Source organism: Mixophyes fleayi, chromosome 1 (genome assembly GCF_038048845.1).
Source record: "Mixophyes fleayi isolate aMixFle1 chromosome 1, aMixFle1.hap1, whole genome shotgun sequence".
NCBI classification, from domain to species: domain Eukaryota; kingdom Metazoa; phylum Chordata; class Amphibia; order Anura; family Limnodynastidae; genus Mixophyes; species Mixophyes fleayi.
The window spans coordinates 324,028,365-324,056,242 of NC_134402.1; the positions used below are offsets into that span (position 1 = coordinate 324,028,365).

The following is a 27,878-nucleotide window of genomic DNA, read 5'->3' on the forward strand; positions in this document are numbered from 1 at the left end:
CAAAATACATTTTTATACTTCCGTAAAATCCTTTTCTCTTAGTCCATTGGGGACACCAGGGACATTGAGGTATAGAGTAGGGACAGGCGTACTGCCACTTTAAGACTTCTATAAAGCAAGCTCTAGCTCCTCCCTCTCTATACCCCACTTCCTGTTATGTCATTTTATGTTTTACCAAGCCCACAGAAAGCAGAGATACAGAGAAAACAGCAAGAGAAAAAACACTATTCTCTTAAAAACAAGACAACATGTCAAGCAGTAGAAGAAACCAGAGTGTTAAGGGTGGGCGCCCGCTATCCCCATGGACTAAAAGAAACAGATTTAACGCAAATATAAAAATTCTATTTTCTCTCCCCAATATCCCTTTGGGGGACATTGGGGGCATCCCAAAGCTGCATCATGGGAGGGAAGGCTCATAATGGCACAAAGAACCTTTCTTCCAAAACTTGCTTCCTTAGATGCAAACACATTAAATCTGTAAAACAGAGTAAATGTGTGCACAGACCACGTGGCCGCCTGACACAGCTGCTCACTAGAAGCAGCATGGCGTGCCTCCCAGGAACCATTCAAAGACCTCGTAGAGTGCGCCCTTTGATTGTCTGCCCCACTATAAGCCTGACGGATTACAGCTGTAATCCACTGCGCAATAGTCACCTTGGAAGCTGGCCAGCCTCTCTTGTGTGCATCATAAAGGACCAGAAAATTCTCAATCTTGCGCTCATCTTGAGTCCTACACACATAAATGCACAAGGCTCAGACCACATTTAGAGAACGAATAGTAACTTCGTCCTCCAAAGGCCAAGATGTAGTCAGGGCAGGAATGACGATATCTTGATTTAAGTGAAATCTAGACACCAGTTTAGGGAGGAAAGAAGACTTGGTCTGAAGAACTGCCCTATACTCATGAAAAACAAGAAGAGGAGACTTGCAAGCTCTGAAACTCTTTTTGCCGTACAGATGGCCAGAAGAAACAGTTTTCCAGATAAGAAATTTTAAATCAACAGTAGCCAAGGGTTGAAAAGACGGATGCTGGAAAGCATTCAACACCAAATTTAAATCCCAAAGCCCTACCGGAGGAACACATCAGGAATCACAGTGAGTCTTCTTTGAAAGACGACTAGAAAGAGCAGACATCTGACGCTTAAGAGTACTAAGGTGTAAACCAGCATCCAGGCTGGCCGACAAGAACATAAGCAACCTGGACAATTGAAAAGATGAGGTAGGAAACCCCTTCTTTTCCCACCAGGCAATATGGTTTCCAGACCCGATGATATATTCTGGCCGAACTCGGTTTCCTAGCCTGAAGCATGTTCTGCACTCAGACAACCACTTAGCTCGAGGATCATGGCTTCAGCAGCCACGCCGTTAAAGCCAGACGTTCTAAATCTGAATGATGGACCTTGAGTTAACAGGTCTGGGTGTAGCGGCAGGTGCCACGTCTGACCCCCCTTCCCCCATCAAGGAAAGCACGTCGGTGTACCAGGCCCTCCGAGGCCAATCTGGCTCCACTAGAAGGACTGGAACACCCTCCCTCTTTACCTTCTTCAACACCCTAGAAGCATTGCTACCGGTGGGAACAGGTAAATGAAGCAGAACCGCCAAGGAACAAAGGAACAGACATGGCGTCTACCAAGACAACCTCCTAGGAGCTGGGCACAGCCTGAGGCAACTGTGCCCGGCTCCTAGGAGGGCACAATGAACTTTGGGAGTGGGGGTCTGGCAGCAGAGGCACCACCATGATACCTCCAATACCCCCCTCCAGCAGACAGTGCACAGCAGTCCATGCTGTCCTTGGTGATTGACAGCCGCAGCTCAGTGAGCCGCCGGCTGTCAGATATTACGAGGCAAAAATCCTCTGATTAGTAAAATAAAATGAAATTAATTAAAATCAAATCAAAATAACAGACCTGGGCTGATCAGCCCAAACACAGCCTGTTCGCTGGACACTTAAACTAGACTGACAAAAAAGTAAGTGGGGTGCTAGGATTTAGTTAACTGAAGTTTTAAAGTGCCAGTATGCCTGTCACTACTCTGTAACCAAATATCCCCGGTGTCCAAAGAAAGACAGAGAAATATTGTTTTATATATTTTAGCATAATGAGGATTGTGCCATTTTCTTTTCTTGGTTGACAGCACATTATGATTTATGCAGTAATTGATGACCATTGTATTTGGCCATATTTCTTGAAAACCTGTCTATTTTACCTTCCAAGTCAAGCAGAATACTGTAGCAAAATCACGTTGACAGCTTCTAGCTTATGTCCTGGATATTTACCACCTTATTGTCAAATGCAAAGATAATAAAAAGAGGATTTTTGTACTTACGTTAAATCCGTTTCTCTCCGTCTGGGGGACACTGCTACCATGGGTTGTGGAGGGGAGCATGGGAGTTGGCACCTAGCTAGTTAAATTTAGCAACTGCTGACAGACCCCTCCCCTCTACAAACCCCTGTCGCCTCCCAGTTAATTAAAAAGCCCAAAGGAGAAAAGGCCAATCAACCCAGAGCACACAGAGGAAAAGCAGAAGGGAGGGATCGCAGTGTCCGGAATCAGAGAAACGGATTTAACGTAAGTTCAAAAATCCTCTTTTCTCTCAGTCTGGGGGACACTGCTTACCATGGGGACGTTCTAAAGCAGCCCCTTAAGGATGGCGCTCTGAAAGCCCGGCCCGTAGAGCACTACGGGTAAAATTTTCATCCGCGGACGCAAATACATTAAAGTTCTCTTAAGGTAAATACAGAGAGCCCTTACCACATCTAATTTCTCCATATACTGCTGATCAGAATGAGAAGCCGATGTAAAGACCAGAACCACAATTTTCTGGTTCAAATGGGAGGCCGAAACAACCTTCAGAACAAAGGAAGGGAGAGTTCTTAATACCACTCTGTCCTCGTGAAAAAACTAATATGGTTCTCGACAAGAGAGAGCTCCCAACTCTGAAACTCTGCGTGCAGATGCAGTCGCTAAAAAGAAAACATTTCCAGGTCAGATACCTAAAATCTGCCGCAAGTAATGGTTCAAAAGGGGGCCCTGTAAGCATGTCAAGTACCAGGTTAAGATCCCATGGTGCTGTAGGCGGAACGTAGGGAGGCTGAATATGTAAGACTCCCTGAAGAACAGTCTTGATGTCTGGCAAATCCGCTAACTTCAGGTGAAAGAAAACTGAAAGCGCTGATACCTGAACCCTTAAGGAACCTAAACGGAGACCCGCTTGCAGACCATCCTGAAGAAAAGCCAATAATCAAGGAAGACGAAAAGAGGACGTGTGACAAGTCTTATGTTCACACCATCTGATATAAGCTTGCCAAATGCGATGATAGATGCGAGCTGAAACTGGCTTATGAGCTTGCAGCAGAGTGTTCACTACACTGGGGGAGAAACCCTTAGCCCTCCAGAGCCTGGCTTCAAATAGCCACGCCGTTAAATTCAGCCGAGGTAAATCCTGGTGACGAAACAGACCTTGAAGGAGAAGATCGTCTCGCGACGGAAGACGATGTTCTCGCCCTACCGCCATAGAGATTATGTCCGCGTACCACACTCAACGCGGCCATGCAGGTGCTATCAGAATTACCGCCCTGCCTCACTCGTCTGCGTACTCGAGGAATCATGGGAATTGGGGGGAACAGATATCACATCCTGAAATCCCATGACATGGTCATTACATCCACTGCTACTGCCAAGGGGTCTCTTGCCCTTGCGCAAACCTGGGAACCTTTTTGTTGTGTCTGGAGGCCATGAGATCTATATCCCGTAGACCCCACCTCTGAACCAGAGACTGAAAGACTTCCGGATGGAGAGACCAAGTGAATTGAAGGAGTGGGAGAGGACAAGACCTGAGATGTTATCCTCTGAACCGACCTGATTTTCTCTTCTGGCAGAAACACCTTCTGTTGTTTGGTGTCCATGATGAGTCCCAGGAAGATCATGCGTTGGCGCAGAACCACCTGGGATTTCTGTAAGTTTATTAACCACCCTTGGCTCTTGAGATTTATGGTGAGGGACAAGTGCTGTTGCAAGCAAACCTCCGAGGTGGATTTTATGAGAAGATCGTCTAAGTAAGGATTTCAGTCCCCATGAGTGAAGACAAGCTGCCATTACCGACATGATTTTTGTGAAAACCCTTGGAGCCGAGAAGAGAACGAAGGGAAGAGCCCGAAACTGATAGTGAGAGGCCCCCACCGTGAATCTCAGGAGAGACTGATGATCGCTGCAGATAGGAACGTGGAGGTATGTGTCCTTTATGTCTATGGAGGCCATAAACTGATTCCTTTCCAAGCCGTTTATTACTGACCTCAGGGACTCCATCTGAAATTTGTCCACTTTTAAGTGCACATTTAGGTTCTTTAGATTTAAGATGGGTCGAAAGGAACCGTCCGGCTTCTTGACGAGAAAAAGATTTGAATAAAAGCCTTTTCCCTGCAAATAACTCTTGCTGAAAGAAGAGAGGCGACACAATTCTGTATTGCCTGTCTTCTTTGTGGATCTCGGGGTAGCGGGGTTACAAAGAAACGATGTGGAACAGGACCCAGGAGATCTATCATGTACCCCCTCGATATAATGCCCCGAATCCAAGGATCCTGTAAGGACGCTGTTCACTGTTCTAGAAAAAGAGATAGGCGCCCCCCCCACTCTCGCCACTTCCTGGGGGGCAGAATGGCAGTCAGGATGCAGGCTTCTCCTGAACCTTGGAGGCCTGACGTCTAGCTGAGAAAGAGGACCTACCTCTGACTGAGAAGCCTCTAGAATTTGGTTGTCTGCCCCTGGATGACTGGCCCCTAGGAAAAGAGGTCCCCCAAAAAGGACTGCCTAAAGGAGCTGAAACGCGGGGGGCGGGCTCTGCCTACGTTCACTGGCAAAAAGGTGCTTTTGCCACCTGTTGCCTGAGAAATTATACTATCTAATTCCAGGCCGAACAAAACTGATGCTGAAAAAGGAATGGTTTCTAGGGATTTCTTAGATTCCGAATCCGCCTCCCAGGATTTCAGCCATAAGGTTATTCTTGCTGAAATTGCCGCAGCCTGAATAGAGGAAGATATAGACGCTGTGTTCTGAGCTGCCTCATAAGGATACCCAGATGCCTCTTTCAAATGTAAAGCTAGGGGAAGCAATTCTGAATTCTGCAAGGCCTCAGCCAGCTGCTCTGCCCATGCTTCCATGGCTCTAGCGACCCAAGCCAAAGCAAATGTGGGTCTAAAGGAAGAACCCGCTGCTACAAATATAGATTTTAGTTGAGATTCAATTCTGCGGTCAGTGGAGTCCTGCAGAGTTGCAGTGCCTGGGACCGGCAAGGTATTGTGGCGGGCTAAACGGGCTACGGGAGTATCTACTTTAGGGATTCCTTCCCGGCGCGCCAGATCCTCCTCTTGTAATGGATATCAGGAGGAGAATCTTTTTGGAATAAAAAACTTTTTATCAGGTTGTTTCCAAGCTCCCTCAGCAATATCTCTCAGTTCCACCGAAGGAGGAAAACTAATAATCTTTCTTTAGGCTTTCTTAAAGAGACTTCTGTCTATAGGACTAGGATCCTCCGCCTCTAGGAGGTCCAAGGCCTGCCTCACCGCTAATACCAAATCATCAATGCCCTGATATCTGGCAGTATCTTCCTGATCAGATATCTGAACCTGGTCAGGATCAAAATTTGTTTCTCCTTCTTCCTCAGAAAACCCCTCCGAATCCGAGGGGGACAGTAGAGGATTAGCGGATCTAAACTGCTTTCTTTTAGTAGGGCCCAAATCCGGGGATTCAAGTAACTGGTTTAGCCTGTCTAAACCCTTTATTAATGATGAGGACCATGCTGGTTCTGCCGAGACAGGGGCCTGATCTGTTATCAAAGAAGAAAGGCCTGCTTTAGCCGTCCCAGTAGAAGCAGCCGCAGCAGGACCCCCCACAATGGTGACGGCATTATCCAATACAGAAGGGGGAACTGCCGAGCTTGTCAGTAACTGAGTAGATTTAGTGAGAAGCTGGGATAAAGAGGAAACTGACTGTGTCAAAGAAGCTACCCAGTCCGGTTCCTCAGACAGAGGGGCTAGAGTCTGCTGGATTTGCGCAGAGGGGGGTCCCCCTTCGCAATCAGAGCAAAGCACCAACGGGTCCATCTGCCCACAGGGTAATTTAACCTTACATCTAGAACAGGTAAAATATTTTGCCATAGGGCCTTTTCCTTTATCTGACATTTTACAAAGGAAAGAATCAGCAAGCACACCAGACTTGAGAGAGGGAGACAGAGAGAGAGAGAGACAGAGAAAAGAACAAGTAATCAACTAATGTACAATAAAAGTTGAACTTGTACCTTTAAATAAACAATGAGATGTTGGCAAGTAAAGAGTACAATAATATTACCCCTACTAGCCCCACTCTGTCAGCCACCAAATACAGATTTAGAAATACTTAATAAAACGGCAATACTTAGCCAAAAGGCCAAACACAGGAGAGAAGTCCAGCAGCAGTGTTTTGATGCCTGCTCCCACAGAGATGTCTCTCTTCCCGGGCTTCTTCTTGGCGCCAGAAGACTGGAATGTTCCAACTGAATTGAAGAGTAGGGGAGCTCTATATGGCTTAGCTCCCCCCTCTTACGATATTCTGTCAGGTTTTTTGTTTTTTTTTAAATAAATAACCAGCAGAGTAATGGAAACCTCGAAAAGATTGAGGTCTCCTGCAGCGGATGGACCCCGATGCCCCCTCCTATATCTGAGGGGAGATTTTGGTCTGCCCCCTTGTTTTGTTTCTGCCCAGGTCCAATTTCCAAAATGGCCGCCGGCTGAAGCTCCGATAACCGGCGCTCTATGCCTGCAGTGGCAGCGCCGGTTATCGGGGAGGCTTGAGAGTGACAGCGGTCCGTAGAGACCGTTGTCACTCTGATTTGGACAGCTTAAGGCTCTGCCAGTGAGAGCCCTCGGCTCTCATCTGACAGAGCAGTGTCCGTGCTGCTGTTCTAGAAGTGTGCTCTCTATGGTAGAACACACTCCCAGGTCTGCTTTCAAAATAAAAGTCCTAAAAGAATAAATAATTAAAAGTTAAATAAAGAAAAATAAATTATTATTAAATAAATTACTGGAACTGAAAAAAATAGCAGCCCAACTCCTTGGGCACCTAGAAAAAACTGGGAGGTGACAGGGGGATTGTAGAGGGGAGGGGTCTGTCAGCAGTTGCTAAAGTTAACTAGCTAGGTGCCAACTCCCGTGCTCCCCTCCACAACCCATGGTAGCAGTGTCCCCCAGACTGGATGAAAGAGACTATTTTAGCAATACTTAAGTTTCATTGACATAAATGTCAGACGTTCAATAGGTTTGTAATGACATTTTTAGTACATGTTTCAGTTTGTAGGCTGGTACAATCAGATGAAAGTTTAGAAGTTATCTAATAAATATTGTAATGTTGCAATAGTACACATAAAAAAGAACAGTAGTTGGAGCATTTACTGAAAACATAACCAACTCCAACAAGAGTAGCTATGGCTGTTAATTATCTGCAGGAGATAATTACATTTTTCTGTAACCGAAGCAATAATGCAAACTGTGACCATTTGGCTTATACCCCATTTTTGAATGAGGTCTTTACTAAACATACAAAAAAAAATAAGACACTTCACAGACATAATTAACTGCTTAATTTACAGTTATGTTCAAATTAATAAATATAAATAAATTTACATATAATACTGCCTAGTACAATATTATTACACATATAAAAAAACATGTAAAAACACATCCTATTCTACTAACCTGCAAATGAGGTTGAGGAACAGTTGGTAAATACATTTTGTACAGTGATTTAGGCAATAATACAAAACAGGCCGGTATAAGAATATTTAGCCAGGACGTAATAGATGTTTTCACAAATAACTTACAAAGGTCATTGATTAAAATATTAAGACTTTGTTTTTTTTTCATTTGCTTTATGAAAAATTAAATTGGAAAATAATTACTAAATGTCTGGTCACAGCCACAACATTAAAACCAGACAAGTGAAGTCAATAAAATCGATTATCTTGTTACAATGATGCCTATCAAGGGGTGGGATATATTAGGCAGAAAATGAAAAGTCAGTTCTTGAAGTTGATGTGTTGGAAGCAAGAACAATAGGCAAGCACATGGATCTGAGCGACTTTGACAAGGGATAAAATTTCGGTGGCTAGATGTGGATGGTACCTACCAAAAGTGGTCTAAGAAAGGACAATCTGTGAACCGGCCCAATCTGAGCAGGTTCACAGATTGAGAATCTGTGCTCAAGGCTTATTGCGGCTGTCTGGTCCTATCCCACACAAGAGCTACAGTAGCACAAATTGTTGAAAAATGTAATGCTGGCTATGATAGAAAGGTGTCAGAACACACAGTGCATCCCAGCTTGCTGTGTAGCCGCAGGCTGGTCAGAATGCCCATGCTGACCACTGTCCACCGCACTTACAGTTGGCAAGTGAATGCTAGAACTGTACCATGGAGCAGCAGAAGAAGGTGGCCTAGTCTGATGAATCACATTTTTTATTTTACATCCTGTGGATGGATGCATGTTCGTCGTTTACCTAGGGAAGAGATGGCACCAGGATTCACTATGGGAATAAGGCAAGCTGTCTGAGGCAGTGTTATGCTCTGGGCAATGTTCAGCTGGAAAACCTTGGGTGCTGGCATTCATATGAATGTTACTTTGACACGTACCACCTACCTAAACTTTGTTGCAGATCAGGCAACGGTATTCCTTGATGGCAATGACATCTTTCAGCAGGATAATACACTCTGCCACACTGCAAAAATTGTTCAGGAATGGCTTGAGGAACATTGGAAAGGGTTCAAGGTGTTGACTTGGCCAGATCACAACCCAATCAAGCATCTGTGTAATGTGCTGGAAAAACGAGCCCAAACAATGGAGGCCCCTCCCTGCAACTTACAGGACTTTAAGGATCTGCTGCTAACGTCTTAGTACCAGATACCACAGGACACCTTCAGAGGTCTTGTGGAGTCCATGCTTTGACGGGTCAGAGCCGTTTTGGCAACATGACACATACACTATATCAGGCAGGTTATTTTAATGTTGTGGCTGTTTGATAGTTTGTTTTTTTGTATGTGTTTGTGTGTGTAAAAAAAACCAAAAAAAAACCCAGCAACTTGGTTTGTGCCTTAATCATATGCCGCCTATAGTTAAATATAATAACTGCACTTGGTGTGTGAGGATGGCTCACTCTATGACAGATTAGTATGACAAGCTGGTAAAAAAAAACATGTTACATACAGGTAATGATTTAAACATAATTAAACATATTTTGTTTAAAATGACACAATTGAATTAATCTTTCTTCTATTATGTAGACAAGAGGTAATTTGCATGTGTGTGTATATAGTAGTGATTCAGACTGCAAAGGAGGCCCTTTGGGTAACTACATAACAATAACCTTTTTCTTTGACAATAAATGCCCCTGAATTAGGAAACAATAATAAAAGGTTAAAATAAAGAGTAAGTAAACGAATTGCTGTTTTGCAAGAATGCCCTCTGAAAACATGTGTAATTAGTTACTCTGAGGTCTGCTAACTGAGTTGGGTTTGATGTCTATGGATATACAGATACGAGGCAGTCACATTTTTACCTGACAGTGATCCTAGATGTCCCGATAAACATTTGCAGGTGTATCAATTGAAAATAACCCAAACTATTGAAATTTGACCCATAATTCTTGTAATGGTAGCTGTGGTAGAGCCCCAAAATACCTTTCACTGCCAGGCAGGACTAACAATTGCACAGGAATGTGTTTTATGGTTTGTTCACTGCAAGCTAAAATGAAAACAATCAGATCTGATATAGTGCTATTGAAATCATGGTTCCATCTGTTCAACTGGCAATATTTAACAATTAGTTCAGTGCAAGTTTAATCTTCATATTGGAAGTATGTGTGCTGAGTATGACCAGTAGATGATCAGAAGCAACTTCAATAGTAGTAGGTTTTCTTACAGTAGAGAAAAATGGTTCCAGAAATAAAAAAAGGATTTCTCTAAATCCAATACACTATATATTCTGGTATATATGGTATAAGAAATGATATAAACAAGAAGTTCACTTTATATCCTGTTCCTTGCAGTTTTGGTTCTGGTGCCTATGTTGTCTGCAGTAGACCTATAGCAAAGCAATAGGTTTATTTCCTGCTCCTGTCACACACTGGGAAGGTGTCGCATTGTCCATATTAGCATATGTGGTATATAGGCTGGTGACTTGGAAGTCTGTGAAGGAATGGTCACTGCTACTAGACACCTGTGTTAGACCAATGGAACCCAAATCACAGTCTGACAGCTGGAGAGGGGAGTTACTGAAGGCTGCCAATGTGTCCAGATTGAAACTTTCATCCTTCATGTCTTCCCAGATATTACCTTGAAAAAATGCAGAGATAAATACTGGTTTGCAAAGTGCATATGGACATCTGTCATAAACGCACATACAGTATATGAAAAAAAAGGTGCACATTTTAATTTCAAATATATGGCTATGAAAATAGTTTTCTCTGGCATTTGAATTTCACTTTATATTATGCATAAAGATAGACATAAAGTGTACATTTATTTGAGTATACCTCATGCTTATGAGATCCTGAATGTAATGTGACAATTGGTCGTCCTGAGGACAAAGGACCTCCATAGATTTTAGCCCCTTACTGCCCACTGGTTATATTTGCTAATAGCAGCTAGGCTCCCAATTCAACTTTAGCACAGTGATATGTCCATATTTGGGGGTCCTTTAGTCTTCTGGGCGACCAATTTGTCAGGTTCATCCTACCCTAGTAGAAGTACACAACACACTTTTTGGCTATTGCGAAATCTACCCAGTTTTCCCATTCTGAATGTAATGGCTGAAGATGTGCAGTAGTTGTGATTTTCTAAAACACTCTATAAGATAAAGAAGCTTGCAAATCATTACTGAGAATTGTATCTGACCTCTCTGCACTTCTCATATCACATGGTCACAGAACTGCAAAAATATTATTTGTGAGCAAGTGTCATTCATTAACTGAGATTATTCCTTAATGCCCTATGAACATGTTGAGTATGTGAGTTCTCATGTTTATATACTATCAACTCATTATTGTCCCAAACAACCTTTTTGTCAGATTAACATCCTACCTTGTAGAGCGAAATCCATGATGCTAGGATCAAGGGAATCCACCTCTGTGCTCATGTCTGAGGTAAGGCTGAGAAAGTCAGAGGCCGCCCTGCCTATGATATGCTGGTGCAGTGGGCTTTGGGTCATTTCTGGAACCACATGGAGAGGAGGGCTTTGGGCTGGGGCAGGAGAGCTGGATGCAATCCTGGCCTGAGTCTGAATCTGATGGTGTAATGGTATGGATTGTAAAGACAAAGTCATGATGGGGTGTGGCTGTAGTTGAGTGATAGGGACTCTTCCTGGTACACTTCCAAAATTTGTCATTGTTGATGATTCTGTGGTTGCCAGCTTACTTGGAGCTTTGCAGTTTTTAGGTCTGTCCATAATCAGCTTATCCAGTTCATCTAGAAAAGAAAATTATTTTGGGAAGCTTTGGGTCAAAGGATCAATTTAAAGAGACCTAGATACAGACTGGTAAAGCTTAAATGGGGTCTTAAGGCCACCTAGTTTAGAGGTCCTGAGCATATACTGGTCTATAATACCATGAACCAATATAACACAGGTCAACTAGTATGCATCTCCTTACCTGGATTAGCCATGCTCCTGCGAATGGCTGGCAAATCTTTCCGCTTCCACTTCTGCATCTCCTCTTCCATCTTATCGATCTTCGCTGGGTTTAATGCCCACAGACATCCTTTGCGTGAAGATCCACTCAACTTGTTTTCTACCTTTTCAAAGCATTTGTTCAGGGACAGATTGTGTCGTACTGAGTTTTTCCAGCCGTCTGGTGCTGTCTGAAGATACATACAACACACAACTGTTGAACCATGTAAGCGGCACAAATGATACATTACCCTAACTTACTTTATTGTCGGTTCAGCTGAATTTAAGAAGAGCTGAGATAGAATTATGTTAAAGAATAGGTGGTGAACAATTACAATGCAATATTCAATGAAGAAAAGAGCGATATTCACATAAGTGTCTAGTAAGGACATTTGAAACAAAAACACATAACATCATATAGTTGGGCATAACCTAAAGGTGGCTACATATGCAATAATTTTATTCACCAATTTGGCCAATTCAGACTGCAGATGTGAGCTTCCTTGGACCTCAAATGATCATCATGAACTAAAAAAATCTGATCTTATTTTTATCTTACAGGAAAAAAACAATTACCGATGACTGCAATCATTGTATGTTTGGGCCCCATGTGATCTGAACATTACGTTTGTGAATATGTCTGTGCGGTGGTATTGGTAATTTTTTATTTGAGCTTTATGTTAATGCAAATCTATATGTATAACTGCTACATTTCATTATTGAAATAGTACTGAATAGTTGTTTGACAATTTCATATGATTGCATCCATCTTTGGCATTGTCTAAATATCATTTGTCTAAGGACATTTAACAGCCTTGAATAAAATAATAATTCCAAAGCCCAGAATATAACATACAAGAATTACACATTAAATGGACCATTTGGTTATTATCTCCATCAAATTCCATGTTTCTGAAAACACACACATGCACAAACATTACTGGAATAACCTTACATTATCCACGCACCAACCATTACACTGTACTCCATGGTCTATCAACTGGAAAAACGCTCTCCAACATAAGAACAGATTGTTTTATATGGACCAGTAAAAACTGGTGTTATAAGATAAACAGAATATATTTTATAAGCCCTTTTAAAAACTTAAGTAACTGAAGAATAATTACTTCTAAATAGCACTTTTTAAAGAAATTCAAAAGCCGTAAGCAACCCACACACAGATGAGTGTAGTTGTTGGTCTCAATTGCCTAATGACAGGTTTCGTGGTCAATGTGGCCACACATATCACTGTCTAAATTGTACAGAAGTGGTTGTTCATGAAGTATGAGCAGATTGAACAGTGCAATAAGTCGTTCCTGCATGAGTAATGACTCTGAACATGCAGTGGAGTCATTGGCTGATTTTCCATCCTAAACTCCAATCTAATCAGACTGACTTACAATGCAGGGCCCATGTCATCAAAAACAACCATATTTGCTAACTGAATGTGCCTTTGTGTAGAAGTTTATCAAAAATCTTCTAGACAATAATGTAAGCAAGTATTTTACGTTATGTATGCACACAAGACACAATTGAAACCATACATGTCAATAATTATAGAACAACATTCTGTTACCTTGAAATATGGGAAATGTTCCTTCATGAAACTGTAGATCTCGCTCACAGGCAGGCTGCCAGTCTTGCTGTTTTTTAAGGCCATTGCAATAAGGCAGCTGTTACAGAGAAACAAATTGTGGTGGATAGATAAGTATGACAGCGCTGTAAGTTGCAGACAATTAAAATAATGACATAAGTACAACAATTACACATTCACCTGTAGGAATAGATAGGTTTAGGGTAGTTCTTAGGGTGCAAGTCCTGTGTAGGATGAACTGCCAGGCGTGTCTGAGCGTATGGAGGCTGTGCTCTGTAGGAGTTGCTAAATATCCCAGCAGGAGAACACTACAATAAAAGAAGTATAAGCCAGAAGTCACACAGACAGCCTAACGTTTTCCTCATATAACACTAAATTATTGAATACTTTTTAATGGTGAGGACAAGTGAATATGTATATTTAATGTACCAGAGCAGAGAGACCTATACAGCATGGTGGAAGTGTTACAGACCAATAACGTATGGAGCAGCTTACCTGCTGAGTGCCCTGAGATAAGGCATACATTTGCTGGGAATGAGACTGATATATAGGCTGCTGGGACTGAAGGCTTGGAGACAGATGTCCACCCATATTGTACTGGCTAATCTAATGGTAAAGAAAAAATACACAACAATGAGTTCACAATTTTGCTGCTACCAGAATATATTTGTATACATACTTCTATGCTGTGGGTAAAATACCCTAGTCACTTACATTAGATCCATGTGAACTCATGGTGTTAAGATCCAGAATGCCTTGTTGCATGCTTGCTGGTATATGAATCATTTGTCCAGACATGACATTTGATAGCTGACCTAGGTAGGAGATCATTTAACAAGTGACAATTAATACACATTGTTCCGTAGGCTTAGGGTGAGATTCAATGCAGCACAAAGTCTCGATGGAGCCTCGCGTGATTACACTCCGCCAGGACGTTAGGGTACTAAAACATGACATATTTCTTAATGTTTTATGTACTGTAATACCCATACATTTTGTGCAGAGGCACATCGCGTAAGGCTCCAACAAGCTGAGTTGAATCTCCCCCAAAACCTACAAAGATGCAGATTCAATTAGGAGAGAAGTCCCGTAGGAGCCTGGTGTGATGTGCTCCTGTGTGCATGTCCAGGTATTATGGTACATAAAACATTGATCATTTTTGCTTGTACTTCTACCCTAACATCCTGTTGAGTCTCGTCAAACTTAGCTGAATCTGCCCATAGATTGTATTTATAATAGAAAAACACTCCTCATACCTGGCTGTTGTATCACTGAGTTTTGTGAGGGTATACTGTACTCCATCCTAACACTGGTCATTTGCTGTAACCTGGGCACATCCACAGAGGTCAGCCATGACAGAGATTGTAAGTCGTTAGGCAGATCATCCTCTCGCATTTGGGAGGGGTCGGAGGTCACAAGCCTGTAAGCATTAATATCACAGCTAAGCAAAGACAGTTCAAATGATAGATAATAAAAAAAAACTGTATGTTTCCATCATTGGTCACTGACCAGTTACTTTAAGATGGAATTATGCTTCTACAAAATGCTCTTTAAGATTCTAATGAAACCACGATTACCACTGTGATGCCTAAGAATTAACCCACAGTAATATTTATTTTTTTCCAAAATTGAGCCTTTTACATGACAGGACAATATGCTGTATGTGAAGTGCTGACAAATTCAATAGCTTAAATTTACGTCACATAATTAACACATATATATATATATATATATATATATATATATATATATATATATATATATAATGTGTATTAAAATATGCAGAAATACATTAATAATAAAAATGAACATGCAATCATTTCATTAGAATTGACATGTCCTAAACACTGCACAGCGAACTGTTTTGATTAGTCTGCTCTGAAAATGCATTTGTAGCAAAACAGGAAGATGTTCCATTCATGTCCATAATATCCCTTTCTTTTGCAATTTTGCAGGGTGAACGATGGTAGTGGAGGAGAAGGAGGACCCAGCTGACCTTTATTCCAGCTCTCCCATTGGCTGAATCATAAACAAACAAGATCAAACAAAATAATTTGAAAGCTGGACAGGCCCGGCTGGATTGCAACAGTTGGTTCTGTTATTGAAAGATGATTGCCCATTGTGTCCCACAAACGGCTAGAGTCGACTGACACGTGCCTCCATTGTTTTGTTTGTAGGTTAATTGTTTCTCTTTTTCATTTTCCTCCCCCTTTTCTATCCCCCTCTACAGAGACCCTGCATTAATCTAGCTGAATGACAGCAGACAAGTAACGCACAAAAACTTGCCATCTGCCACCCGCCTGGTGCCTACTGGCCTGAAAGAGGGAGCTCGTGATTTTTTCTTATTTTGAATCGAAAGGTCGGATGAGGGGTGTTAAGAGTCAAAACCCTGTACGAATACCTCCTGTCATGTGCAACCCTATTTCCAAGATTGTAAAACACTATCAAACAGTGTGTTAACACTTAACAGAGCTATACTTGCTATAGAACCACAAAATCATGCCTCATGATGTTATTTAATAAAGCAGCCAGTTCCACTTATAATGTTTTAATTTCAATATAATAACATGCTGCTATTAACATTTCTTTGCAGATTAACAATATATTAATCTGACAATAATAATATGGTCTAGGATTTTTTACGCCAAATCTCTTACTCTCTAACCCAGGGTCTCTTTTTTGGCCCTGATATCAGAGTAAAAAAGGCAGTAATGCATTACACAAAATTTTCAAAAAATAAACTAAAAAAAAATAATTGGGCCTCATTTTTATGGGTGTCAACGAACAGGTTACAAAGCCCTTGGCTTGCTCTTATCCAGTTCCAACAGATTTACTAATGATTCATATTGTAAAAGCAAATATGGAGCTTAACCTTCTTTCGCTGGAATCCCCCATGCCAAAATGCATTATTCTGTGACCCCATGTGTCAGTGTCCATTCTTCTGGGACCCCAAAAGAGACAGTTCCCAAAATATACTGTATATGTGACTGAGTCTGGAAGCCAACCTATGGCCTGACTCATAGGTTGTGCATCCCTTCATAATATAGCAATTACAGTATAATGCTTTTCTAAACTGTCATAGTTATTTGATTACTAATGTAAGAATGATGAAATAGTGTAAATTATGTGTTATGATATTATGTTTAAATATGTAGACAACATCTAGTATCATCGTATTTATTTTTCTAACCTCATTTTTGCTATGTAGTTAGAAAGCACTAATGTGTATAATGATTATTAACATCTATAAAATTACCAGCCACTGTCAGCTAGATATTCATTAGTCAAATAAACCAGCAGGTTTCTGTTAGCTGAATGACTCAGCAGCCACAAAGGTGAAGGTTATATAGCAAAGTGAATACTTTTTTGTTTTTTTGTCTTCTTTTCTCAAATTAGATCAAAAAAGCTTCTAAAACAATGCTTTGCTGTAGTTGTCTCCTACAAATGTTAGTGGTTTTTGTGAACCTCCAGTTATTAAAATAATTACCAATTACATTTAATATAATTTTGTAAAAGTTCCTAATGTCATAGGTATGTCATATTTTAATATAAAATGTTGAACTTGATGGACCTCTCTTTTTCAACCTTTCTCAATATATAATACTGCAAATGTGACCCAGTTGTTGCCTAGTGTGAAACAGTGTAACATAACTGTTCTAGTGCAGTGTGTTTTTATGCACAAGTGCTTAATTTACATATATTGTGTCCATATGTATGCATTAAGTGTGTGTTTAGCAGTATGTCTGTTACTGTGAATGTGTGGCTGGGTTCTTTCCCTTCAGCATAATATTATGTGTATGGTTGTGAACATGGAAGTATTTGTGTGTGTGTGCAAATGTGTAAAAAATGTATCTTTATATACATGTGTGTATACTTTACTTCGTGTGTACTGTTGATATGTTTATGATTGTATATTTATCATTTTATAGTGAGTTTGTATTCATGCAAAATTATAGAAGTATCCCTTTGTATGCATGTGTACCTCTATGTACTATTGCCATTTCTGTTTATGTAGGTGTAATGTGGATATACCTTTGGTGCTTCTGTAGGTCTACATGTGGATTTACCCATGTATGCATGTGTGCCCTTCCATTGTCTGCTGTCCTACTCTCTCCTCAGCTCAGCTCAGCAGATAACTTACTTTAGGCAGAGAGAGAAAGGAGACTGCAGCTTTGAAAGACAGGACTTATCTAATACAGAAGGCAGCGGGGAATGTGAAAGTGCTATTTGTAAGTTTAGCTATTTCCAACATAGAGACTTTAACCTTTTCATAAATTTTGGTGAGCAGAAAAAGTCAGGGGGAAGTCTACTGTAAGTAGCACAGAGAGGCATGAGGAACATTATTGTAGGGAGCTGAGAGAAACATGGAGAACATTACTACATGGAGCAGAGAGAGAAATGGGGAACATTAATGCAGGGAGCAGAGATAAATATGGGGGAACATTAATGCAGGGAGCAGAGATAAATATGGGGGGACATTAATGCAGGGAGCAGAGATAAACATGGGGAACATTAATGCAGGGAGCAGAGATAAATATGGGGAACATTAATGCAGGGAGCAGAGATAAACATAGGGAACATTAATACAGGAAGCAGTGATAGTTATGGAGAACATTAATGCAGGGAGCAGAGATAGAAATGGGGAACATTAATGCAGGAAGCACAGAGAGACATGGGGAACTTTAATGCATGGAGCAGAAGTAGACATGGAGAGCATTAATGCAGGGAGCAGAGATAGATGAGCAGCATTGAGAGGCATGGAGAACATTATGACAAGCAGCATTGAGAGGCATGGAGTTTGTATGTTCTCCCTGTGTTTGCGTGGGTTTCCTCCGGATGCTCCAGTTTCCTCCCACACTCCAAAAACATACTGGTAGGTTAATTGGCTGCTATCAAAATTGACCCTACCCTCTGTCTCTCTGTTTGTGTATGTTAGGGAATTTAGACTGTAAGCTCCAATGGAGCAGGGACTGATGTGAATGAGTTCTCTGTACATCGCTGCAGAATCAGTGTTGCTATATAAATAAATGGTGATAAAGGGTGATGATAATGGAGAATATTGTGGTAAGCAGCGTTGGAGAAACATCACGGCAAGCAGAGAGAGGCATAAGAACGTTATTGCACAGAAATAGAGAAAGGCAATGGAAGAAATTATAGCAGGGAGCATAGTGATGTAGGTGAAAATTACAAGGAGCAGAGAGATGGGATAAATATAGTGAGAATATTACTGCAGGGAACAGAGAGAAACCGTAAGTAGTTTATTGCAGAGAATGTAAGAGCAAGATTATTTCAGAAAGTGGCGAGAGCCAGGAGGAAGATGATTACTAGAACCTCCCTCACCTCCCATCTGATAACCACCTGTCACGCCCGCATTAAAGATTTCGCCCATGCTACCCCACTTCTCTGGAACGATCTCCCCCGGTCCATCAGGCTTTTCCCCAGCCTGCCTAACTTCAAACGCTCCCTCAAAACCCATCTGTTCAGATTAGCCTATCCTTCCTCACTGAACCTTCCCTCCTACAACCCTCTTCACTATCCTTCTACACCTACCATACTTTACCACCCGCTCTTTCCTACTCCGCTCCCTTACTCACGTTCACCTCTTCCCGTTGAGTTCTTGTCCCTTTACCATATCTTCCCTCTCTGTGTCTCTTGTCAGTCTCCCCTCACCCTTAGATTGTAAGCTCCCTTGGGCAGGGCCCCCTATCCTCTTGTCCTCTTCCTCCTGTTTACCTTGCCCCCCCTTCTTTTCTCCTTTTCGTCACTCATCCCCTGCTGCTGTCTCTCCTCTTTTTATTTGCCTTTGCTTCTCAATCTTGGCCCTAATCCTCTTAGTGTGCCTACACCTGTGGGCACAGGCTCAGCCTACTTCCTACACTTTCCTCCTCCCTCCCTTCACACTCTCTCTATGCACTGGCAGTCACGTTTACCTCTTGCCTGTGGACCCACTGTCTGTGGCGTTGTAATTTTTGTGCTTTTTGCACTTGTATGCTGCCTATATGCTGTGTACTGTTACCTTCTACTGTTGTCCCCATGCTATATGTACGGTGCTGCAGACCCTTTGTGGTGCCTCATAATAAACTATAATAATAATATACATATGTAGTGTGAAGATAATTACAGGGAGTAGAGAGGCAATAAGAAGATAACTACATTAACAAAGAGAGGCAGGGAAAAGACTATTGAAAGGAGTGGAGGGAGGAAAACTATTATAGAGAACATAGAGAGGCAGTGAGCAGATTACTGTAGGGCGTGGAGGGAGGCAGGTGGAAGATTGTTGCAGGTAGGCAGGGACAATGTATACAGATTGCAGTATACTGGTGGGAAGACCAAGGGGAAGTGCACTGTATAGAGCTGGGTATAGAATACCTAACATTTCACATTGACAAAGAAGGACAGCCAGCGGTGTGTGTACATTTGACATTCTTCTCAAAAAAAGACATACATTGATTAGACTATCTCATACTATGTAGACAGTATAAGTCCAATTACCCCACTCATCACCATTTACATTATTAAATTAATAAACAAAAATGTCTGCCTGATGTCAGTTAATTTTATTGAAACATTTAACATTTTAATCATGATAATATCAGAAATAATACCCTGTATATTAGTCACTAATCATGACTATATATAGGGGTATATATGTGAGTGGCTTGTTCTCACATGGGCAGGATGCTATCACAGGCATCAAGAATAATGCAATAAAGTAGTCACCCCATTAAGATCTATAGAAAATAACTCCAGCAATACATTTTAGGTGTTATAGTTTCCTAGCTGCACCTTTAACATGCTCCTCATGGACACTGAAGCACTGACAATAAGTTAAATAATCACTGAGATCCATTTAAACAAATATCTATTTTTTTAAGCGTTTCAAAATATAATTTTTTTGTTTCTGACAGGCAACATTGAATCCTGTTTTATGGTTGTCTAGGGGCCCCAATGTATTTCCTGAACAGAAAACAAAGCAGGAATTTCCCATCAATTTAAATTAGGGAGCTTTGGTCTGATGTCACAAGAGACCTTTTAATGTGATCCATAAGAGAACAAATGTATTTTGTTTCCATAGCCTAAAGCAAATTATTCATGGCTAAATGTTTAAGTAAACAAAAAAAAAGTATAACATTATTATTATTTCTGTCCCAACTAACTTTCCTAACTTTTTACATAAATATTCCTGTTAAGCCCTTTGTGACCAGGGATACTTTATTAGTTAACGAGAGTCTTTTTGTCACAATTTTGCAATATTCAGGTTACAATACGAATGCCATTTTTATAACTTGGCTCAATCTCAATTTACATTATTATTTCAAGGCGGATATTACTTTTTTCTTTTCATGAATTTTCAAACTTGAAATGTGACTCTTTAAAGGTTTAATAATTGTGTTAAATTAAGAGCAACTCAGGATAGAATAACTTGCGCATGATTGTGCAATTACAAATCTTCCTAGTTACAATGAACTAAAAACCTTTTGAAACAGGTCTGTTACATTGATTAAAACTTTAAAACAAATGAAGCGCAACAAAACATATATTTTCAAAACAATCAAGCACAATATCAACAAAGCAAAAGGCTGTGAAGCAACATTCTGGATGATAAAGACTCTACAATACAAACTTTTGCACACACTTTTATTTTTTTATGCAATAACTTTTTATTGAGAAAAATTACTAAAAATATACAAATAAAGGGCAATCCAACAAATCGTCATGTAATATGAATGTAAGGAGAGTTTAGCAAAATCAATTCTCACAAAATCCTGCACAAACACTTTTAAAGATTGGTTACATAAGAGTAAAGAAATGAAAGTACTTAAATATTATATCTCCCATTACTGTTGCTCTTGTACATCCAACTACAGCTGAAAGGAGCTATAGATAGACTCCATGGGGTATATTTACTAAACTGCGGGTTTGAAAAAGTGGAGATGTTGCCTATAGCAACCAATCAGATTCTAGCGGTCATTTTGTAGAATGTACTACATAAATGACGGCTAGAATCTGATTGGTTGCCATAGGCAACATCTCCACTTTTTCAAACCTGTAATTTAGTATATCTAGCCCTATATGTGCAAAAGGTAAGTGGGTATTCAGTCCTGTGTCATAAAGCTGTCTCAATACAATTACAGCCATGTGCCCAGAATACCAGAGAACATTAGACTATAAGGCAGGGCAGATGTAATGTAGACATGAGACTGTAGTGGGCGTTAGGTTCCTAGTTTGGGCACAGGGTTGAATGTGGTTGATATGAGTAAGCAGTTGGCATGAGGTTGTGTATTAGGCACAGTTCTGCATACAGTGTAGACATGAGACTGTGGAAGTGTGCCTGCTGGGCACACAACTATATATGGTTGGCATGAGGCTGAGATATAAGTCATTGTATATGCTGGACGTGATGTCGTTATGCAAGACACAGAGCAATATATGTAATGCATAGGGTTCTATGTGATGGGCATTGCTGACTATGGGGTTATGTGTGATGGGCATAGGTCTGCTATGCACAGTATATACTTTTTTACTGCACATGTGCACACTTTGTATGGCCTTTTTCTAAGTACTGCAACCGCTTTTTACTTTCCCCCCTTTGCTGTCCAGCCCTCCACCATGCCGATTAAACAAAACGTGTCCATCAATGTCTAAGAAGCTGGTCAACACTGATTTGATCCATTGGCCTAATATATACACTGTATGTGCTACACAAGATATAGTTTGTACTTTATTAAGGACTGTATCTGTAAAAACAAACATTTAAATTTTCTACTAAAGGTGAAAAAGTGAAAAGCACTTTAAGGAATGAATGCAAATCCTCGCCTCTATAGAAAATAACAAATTAAATGAGCAAAGTTAAACCAAACCTAAATTGCAAGTTGATTTATATAAACAAGTTACTAACTCCCACATATGTAAAATCCCGTACTGTAGCAGAACTTGAAAATTGAAAATATTTCCATCTATTGTTGTGTTGTCTGTTATCTTTTATTTTTTATTTCAGGTTGAGGGTAGACTGACTGCAGTATACTTCTGTGGAATCACTGACAGGAAGTCTCTGTGTGTGGGAAAATCCCTCCACCATCACAACTTTACCTCAGATATCTTGACTTCCAGTAAGCTCCTGGAAATGTTATTATATTTATGAGTGTTATTGGTAGCATGTATGTATGTATGTATGTATGTATATATATATATATATATATATATTAAATTAGTGGTCTTTTAAGACAGTGTAGCACTTTACTAAATGAATAGTTGTAACAAATGTATTTACAGATTTGTTGTTGCCTGTCCTTGTATCTGGTTATAATGTTAAAATAACATTATAAATACTCAACATAGTTCATTACTTTGAATCACCCTGATGTGAACCGTATCCTTCTGTACACCCACTGACAGCTTTGAGGGAAACTTGAGCCCCTCCTTCCCCTCCCACTTGGTGAATTTAGGCCCTCTAACACTTTTTAGCCATATTGGGTATCCACACACAGAGTTATAACTTATTGCTCAACCTGAGTGTCTATTGCTGGATGCTATGAGGTTTGGGCTTTAAATTATTACTTTTCTGATTTAATTTGATTACGGTATATTTGCTGCTTATTTGCATTTACACTGTACAAGTGACTTGTCTCTTCACTTATATAAGGAGCTCTTACTATGTATCTGCAACTGATATTATGTATATTATGACTGGAGGTTTTAGCAATGCTTTTGTTTATTGCATTATTGGCGTAGTGATGAACCTGTTAGATTTATAATACATGTATAACAATTTTACTAGAATTCAACTAGTTATATCTGAACTAGTGATTTCTAAGAATTTTGCCAAGTGAAACAAGGGACTTACTTTATCCTCTTATATTGAGGCTATACTCTTTAGTCTATTATCCCTAAAAACAGCACCCCAATACTGCAAGTGTTATCACTTTAACACAGCACAGATCCTTGCTTCTTCTAGCGTTTGCACTATTTGCCAATCAATTTCTCAAAACGTAAAACTTTCAGTTATGGCCGGGTTTCATTTATCTGACACAGAGAAAACATCTAAGGCAAGCTTAGGACAATGGGGCCACACATGACTAACTTTAAGTGAATGTCAAAGACATGATAGCGAAAAATGACTTTTTTTTTTTTTAAACTCAATCATTTTTGCAGAGTAAAACAAAAAATACAGCCAAGCACTTTTCTATTCCATATATTTTTCACTTTACCTTTGAGTGCAAGCAACATTTCTGCTCCTAAATATATGATAACAGGTCTGTGCAACTTTCTAATTTAGTACAAGGATAAATAAATAAACCAATCGACATTTTCCTTTCTCAGCTAATTCTTGATTTGTAACAATTAAATCTTTGTTAACGGAAACACATGAACATGAGTAAAGCGGATGGACTATTCTATCTCTTTCAATAAAGTTGCTGAGGTTGGACAAAGACCAAACCTCTTTTCATGCCAGTTAGGATATTTGGTGCTTGTTATTGCAGTTATTAGGACAAACTGCTCCTACATAATTTAAAGCTTGAATAATCATATCTTAAATATGCTTTGACTGCTCTAAGAGATGAACTCCTAGAGATCTCCTCACAGAGGCAAATTCACACAGTCTTTCTCTTTAATTGGGAGCCATTCTCTTACCCCTGTTATGTGGGACTGCACAGCCACCCCGCAGTGATCCCCGGGTCCCGTTATGTTCTATAGTGACAGGGCAAGTGTAAACAGCACTCATACAATGTGACAGCTCTATTCTTTTCTCTGCCAGGCCTGATGAAAAAACTTCCCATTATTTACGCAGCTCTCTAAGGAGCAATCACAACTACTGGAAAAGAAGTACAATGGAGGGTACAGGTTTACAGTGCTACGACTACAGTCTCTAACATATAAGGCAGAGTGTGCAAAAGTAACTTTGTTGGTTCAACATACTGTTCACTAATGGGTATGCCAAAACTTTTTAGTAATAAGTCAATTAAAAAAAGAGGAAAAGGCAAAATCTGTTCTAAATTTATGTAAAGTGATTTTTTTTACATTTAAAATTTATCATAAATTAGGTTTTGTGGCAGCTGCGGGTATAACATTTATTAACGAATTGAGCTAAATGTCATCTTAATTTAAACAGTAAATAAAACAAGCAGTTTTCCATACATTTGTGCAGGAGAAAATGTAAGGGGTTGTTTTACAGCTGGATTAAAGATCCCTGAGACATAAATCAATAAACACTATGGGCCTGATTCATTAAGGATCTTAACTTGAGAAACTTCTTATTTCAGTCTCCTGGACAAAACCATGTTACAATATAAGGGGTGCAAATTAGTATTCTGTTTTGCACATGAGTTAAATACTGACTGTTTTTTCATGTAGCACACAAATACTTGATAGCTTATTTGTACACTGAAATTTAAAGTTGATATTTGTGTGCTACATGAAAAAACAGTCAGTATTTAACTTATGTGCAAAACAGAATACTAATTTGCACCCCTTGCATTGTAACATGGTTTTGTCCAGGAAACTGACATAAGAAGTTTCTCAAGTTAAGATCCTTAATGAATCAGACCCTATGACACTGAATTATCTTGCTCAGCACCAACTTCAGTAATTTCCCAATATTAACACTTTCTTACATTATCCATAAATCTGTCACATTGAAGTTGTTTTGTGAAAGTAAAAATTACAGCGACATAAAAATAACTGAATCTCAGCCACATCAACCATCTTTTCATATCCAAATACTAGAAATGTTTAATTAACTTTGGATACATAACTTACTTAGCTTCCGAACACAAGCCTATGTGAATTCAAATGATATTACTTGAAACCTTATTGCTATCACTCTATGAGGACAAGATCCATATTGAAATCAGTATCAGTTACCTGATTCCCATCTGCATTCTAAATATCATTTTGTTCAAAATAGTGGACCCCCATAGGTTCCTAATTTTTAACAGCCAGGGATGTAAGAAAGCACTGATTTACTTTCTGAGTGGCAAAAGTGAAATTTTAAGTGTTTTGTTGTTTTCAAAGACAGTGTCCTTTTTTAATCTAAGCCAAATTAATTATTGTGATCAGAAGTTTGTAGCAGAAGAAAAATAGCATTTAGCAAAAAAAAAAAAAAACAACAACAGTTTATCACATACTTATACAGCAGTACAATAGAAAATACACAGATACTAGATATTCTACTTTTTATACACCAGGGGGTGCTAAAAACTTTATCTTCAAATAAGTCAATTATGAATTCAGCTTGCAAATAATTATGAAGTCATACTATTTTTAATATTCAAAATCACTTAGACTTTATTTCTAATAAAAATAAACCTTAACAAATTCAGTATTTATTATGTTTTCAAAAAACACTGAACTTTTTTGGTGTCAATATACTGTATTTTGTTCTGACTGTATACTCCCAAAATGTCTGTTTGCTTAATGTTGTTTTGTATATGGTAACTGTTAAATACAATTTGTACTGATACAGAAATAGCTAATTTTTTTGTGCAATTATGATTAAGTATATGTGTACATACACTGCTGTTTCTTTCAACTGAAGTGTAACAGTTAAGGGATTTCCGTCAGCTCTTTAGCTTGCTGTCTTATAACTAATTCATAGGCTACTTTGCTGAAGAGGCAATAAAAAAGATTCCTAAATTTCTTATGGCATAATTAATGCAGAATAAATACGAAAAACAAAGTCAGTAACAGTCATTAATTAAATTCTAGTCACAATGATTTAGAGATGTGTACAAAATCTACAATTGATAGCAATACTTTGAACTTCAATAATGCTACAGCTAAGGAGAACATTTATTGAATTCCAGAGGCTCAATATCTTATACTTGCAATCCATGCTTATGTTAAAAAAATACACTGAAACACAGTTTCAGTATATTCATTACATTATGAAAGAAACATTCAAAGTACATGCATGCATATTATAATATAATTAATAGATGCTAAACTGATACACAAAAACCCTCTAAACAGAGCTTCCACATAAAAGACATAATTAAATCAAAACACAATTCAACCCACTTATTATAAAATTATTTCATATTAGAACTTGAGAATTTACTGTGCAATGGTTAAAATATGGTTAATCAGTTCAACCAATGATATAAAGTAAGGTACCTGTATTCTTGGCTTGGGGGGTGATTTTGTTCTGATGTCCTGATAATTTCAGACATAATTCCTGAGATGTCACTATCTATCATCTCCTTTAAGAATGACATAAACATATTTTGGTGTCAGATTAAATAGATGGTTACATTTTGAACTTAACTGCATACAATTTGTACAAATGACACAAAAAAAAACCATTTCAATTAACAATGTGTTTGTCTGGGTGACAATGCTTTGAACAATTGAACACGGCTGCATGCAAACAAAAACCAAAGGAAAATAAATGAGCAATAGAGGTAGAAATAAAAACAATATGCACCTGTAAATGGAATGTCTTGCATGCAATAATCAAGGTCAATATATGTGTACATACTTATATGTAATATAAGTATGGGACATGATTATTTTTTGGTTTGCTTTAAAGATTGTACTTGTATGTCATGTGGGGAATCACAATGATGAAATCATACATTCCAGTGAGGAAAATAAAGCATGTGAGTACCTAATAGTCCTAAACAAGCTGGTATATCCTTTGATGGGTGAAGCTGGTATCTGCAGTGTGTGAGCAGCTCTCTCTCTCTCTCTCCTTGGGCACTGCTCTCTTCTTTGTAATGTGATTTCTATTTGGTCCCAAACCGTTTTTAAATTTCCCTCTCAGGAGCTGTCCAGCTCGGCGCCTGCGCACAACTCCCCCAGGTCACTATCGGGGCAGACATGGCCACATCTCTCTCGCTGCGAGGTCTGGTCCTCCCTGTCCTGCGTCCCCCCCCCCTTTCTCTGCACTATCGGCCCCCACTGCCCCCAACAAGTTCTCCTTTGTGCCCGCTAGAAGTATTGTCCGGTCTTCTCATGGATGTGCGGGGCTGCCCATACCGCTGTAATGCCCACCATGACACCCCGAGACATCAGTAGTATTTATTCATCTCATAGCAACCAAGACACAGACCCCAGGGACAACAAGTAATGTTATTATATTTATGTCCAGGCACCGTTAGGGTTACTGTGTTCCCACACTGCTAGGGTTAAATATGGCAACTGGTCACTGTACAGTGTGTATGAGGAGCGCACAGCTGGGTACCACACGGCACCGTGCCACCTGCTGCTCACTGATGTCTGTGCCAAGTACGTGTCCCCGGATTGTTACATGTAGCACTTCCCACACGGACAGGGATGTCTCCAGCCACGGACACTGCACACAACGAGGCACATTTACTGTCCAGGATGAGAATCCCCCCTTCGCAGGGTTACGATAGTACGTGCCCGCTGCCAGGAGAGCCGTTGCGGTTTTGAAAGTTGTGGCGAGGGCGGGAGCAGGGGACTGAGGTCTCCTCTGCTGGGCTCGTCCGATGGGTCAGTCCGGCAGTCTCCGAGCCACAGTGCAGTCCTAGGAGCAGGTGTCAGGGGAGCCGTGTGATCCCGAGTAATCCTCTCTCCCTCTGCTCCCTCACAGCCTGCACTCAGCCGTTGGGCAGCCAATGAGCCCGCCCGGCCCGCGCTG

At 40.0% G+C, this 27,878-nt stretch overlaps 1 protein-coding gene across 1 annotated transcript; it reads right to left on the reverse strand.

Moving 5' to 3' along the window:
* Window positions 1-9,086: 9,086 nt before the first annotated feature.
* Window positions 9,087-27,161, reverse strand: FOXN4 (forkhead box N4). The gene is made up of 10 exons (XM_075214264.1): window positions 26,883-27,161; window positions 26,390-26,475; window positions 14,533-14,696; window positions 13,991-14,091; window positions 13,772-13,882; window positions 13,457-13,584; window positions 13,259-13,355; window positions 11,666-11,873; window positions 11,100-11,483; window positions 9,087-10,352 (listed from the first exon to the last, which is right to left on the reverse strand). The coding sequence occupies exons 2-10, from the start codon at window positions 26,470-26,472 to the stop codon at window positions 10,102-10,104; spliced, it is 1,527 nt and encodes a 508-aa protein (XP_075070365.1). The 5' UTR covers window positions 26,473-26,475; window positions 26,883-27,161; the 3' UTR covers window positions 9,087-10,101.
* Between the last annotated feature and the right edge of the window lie 717 nt (window positions 27,162-27,878).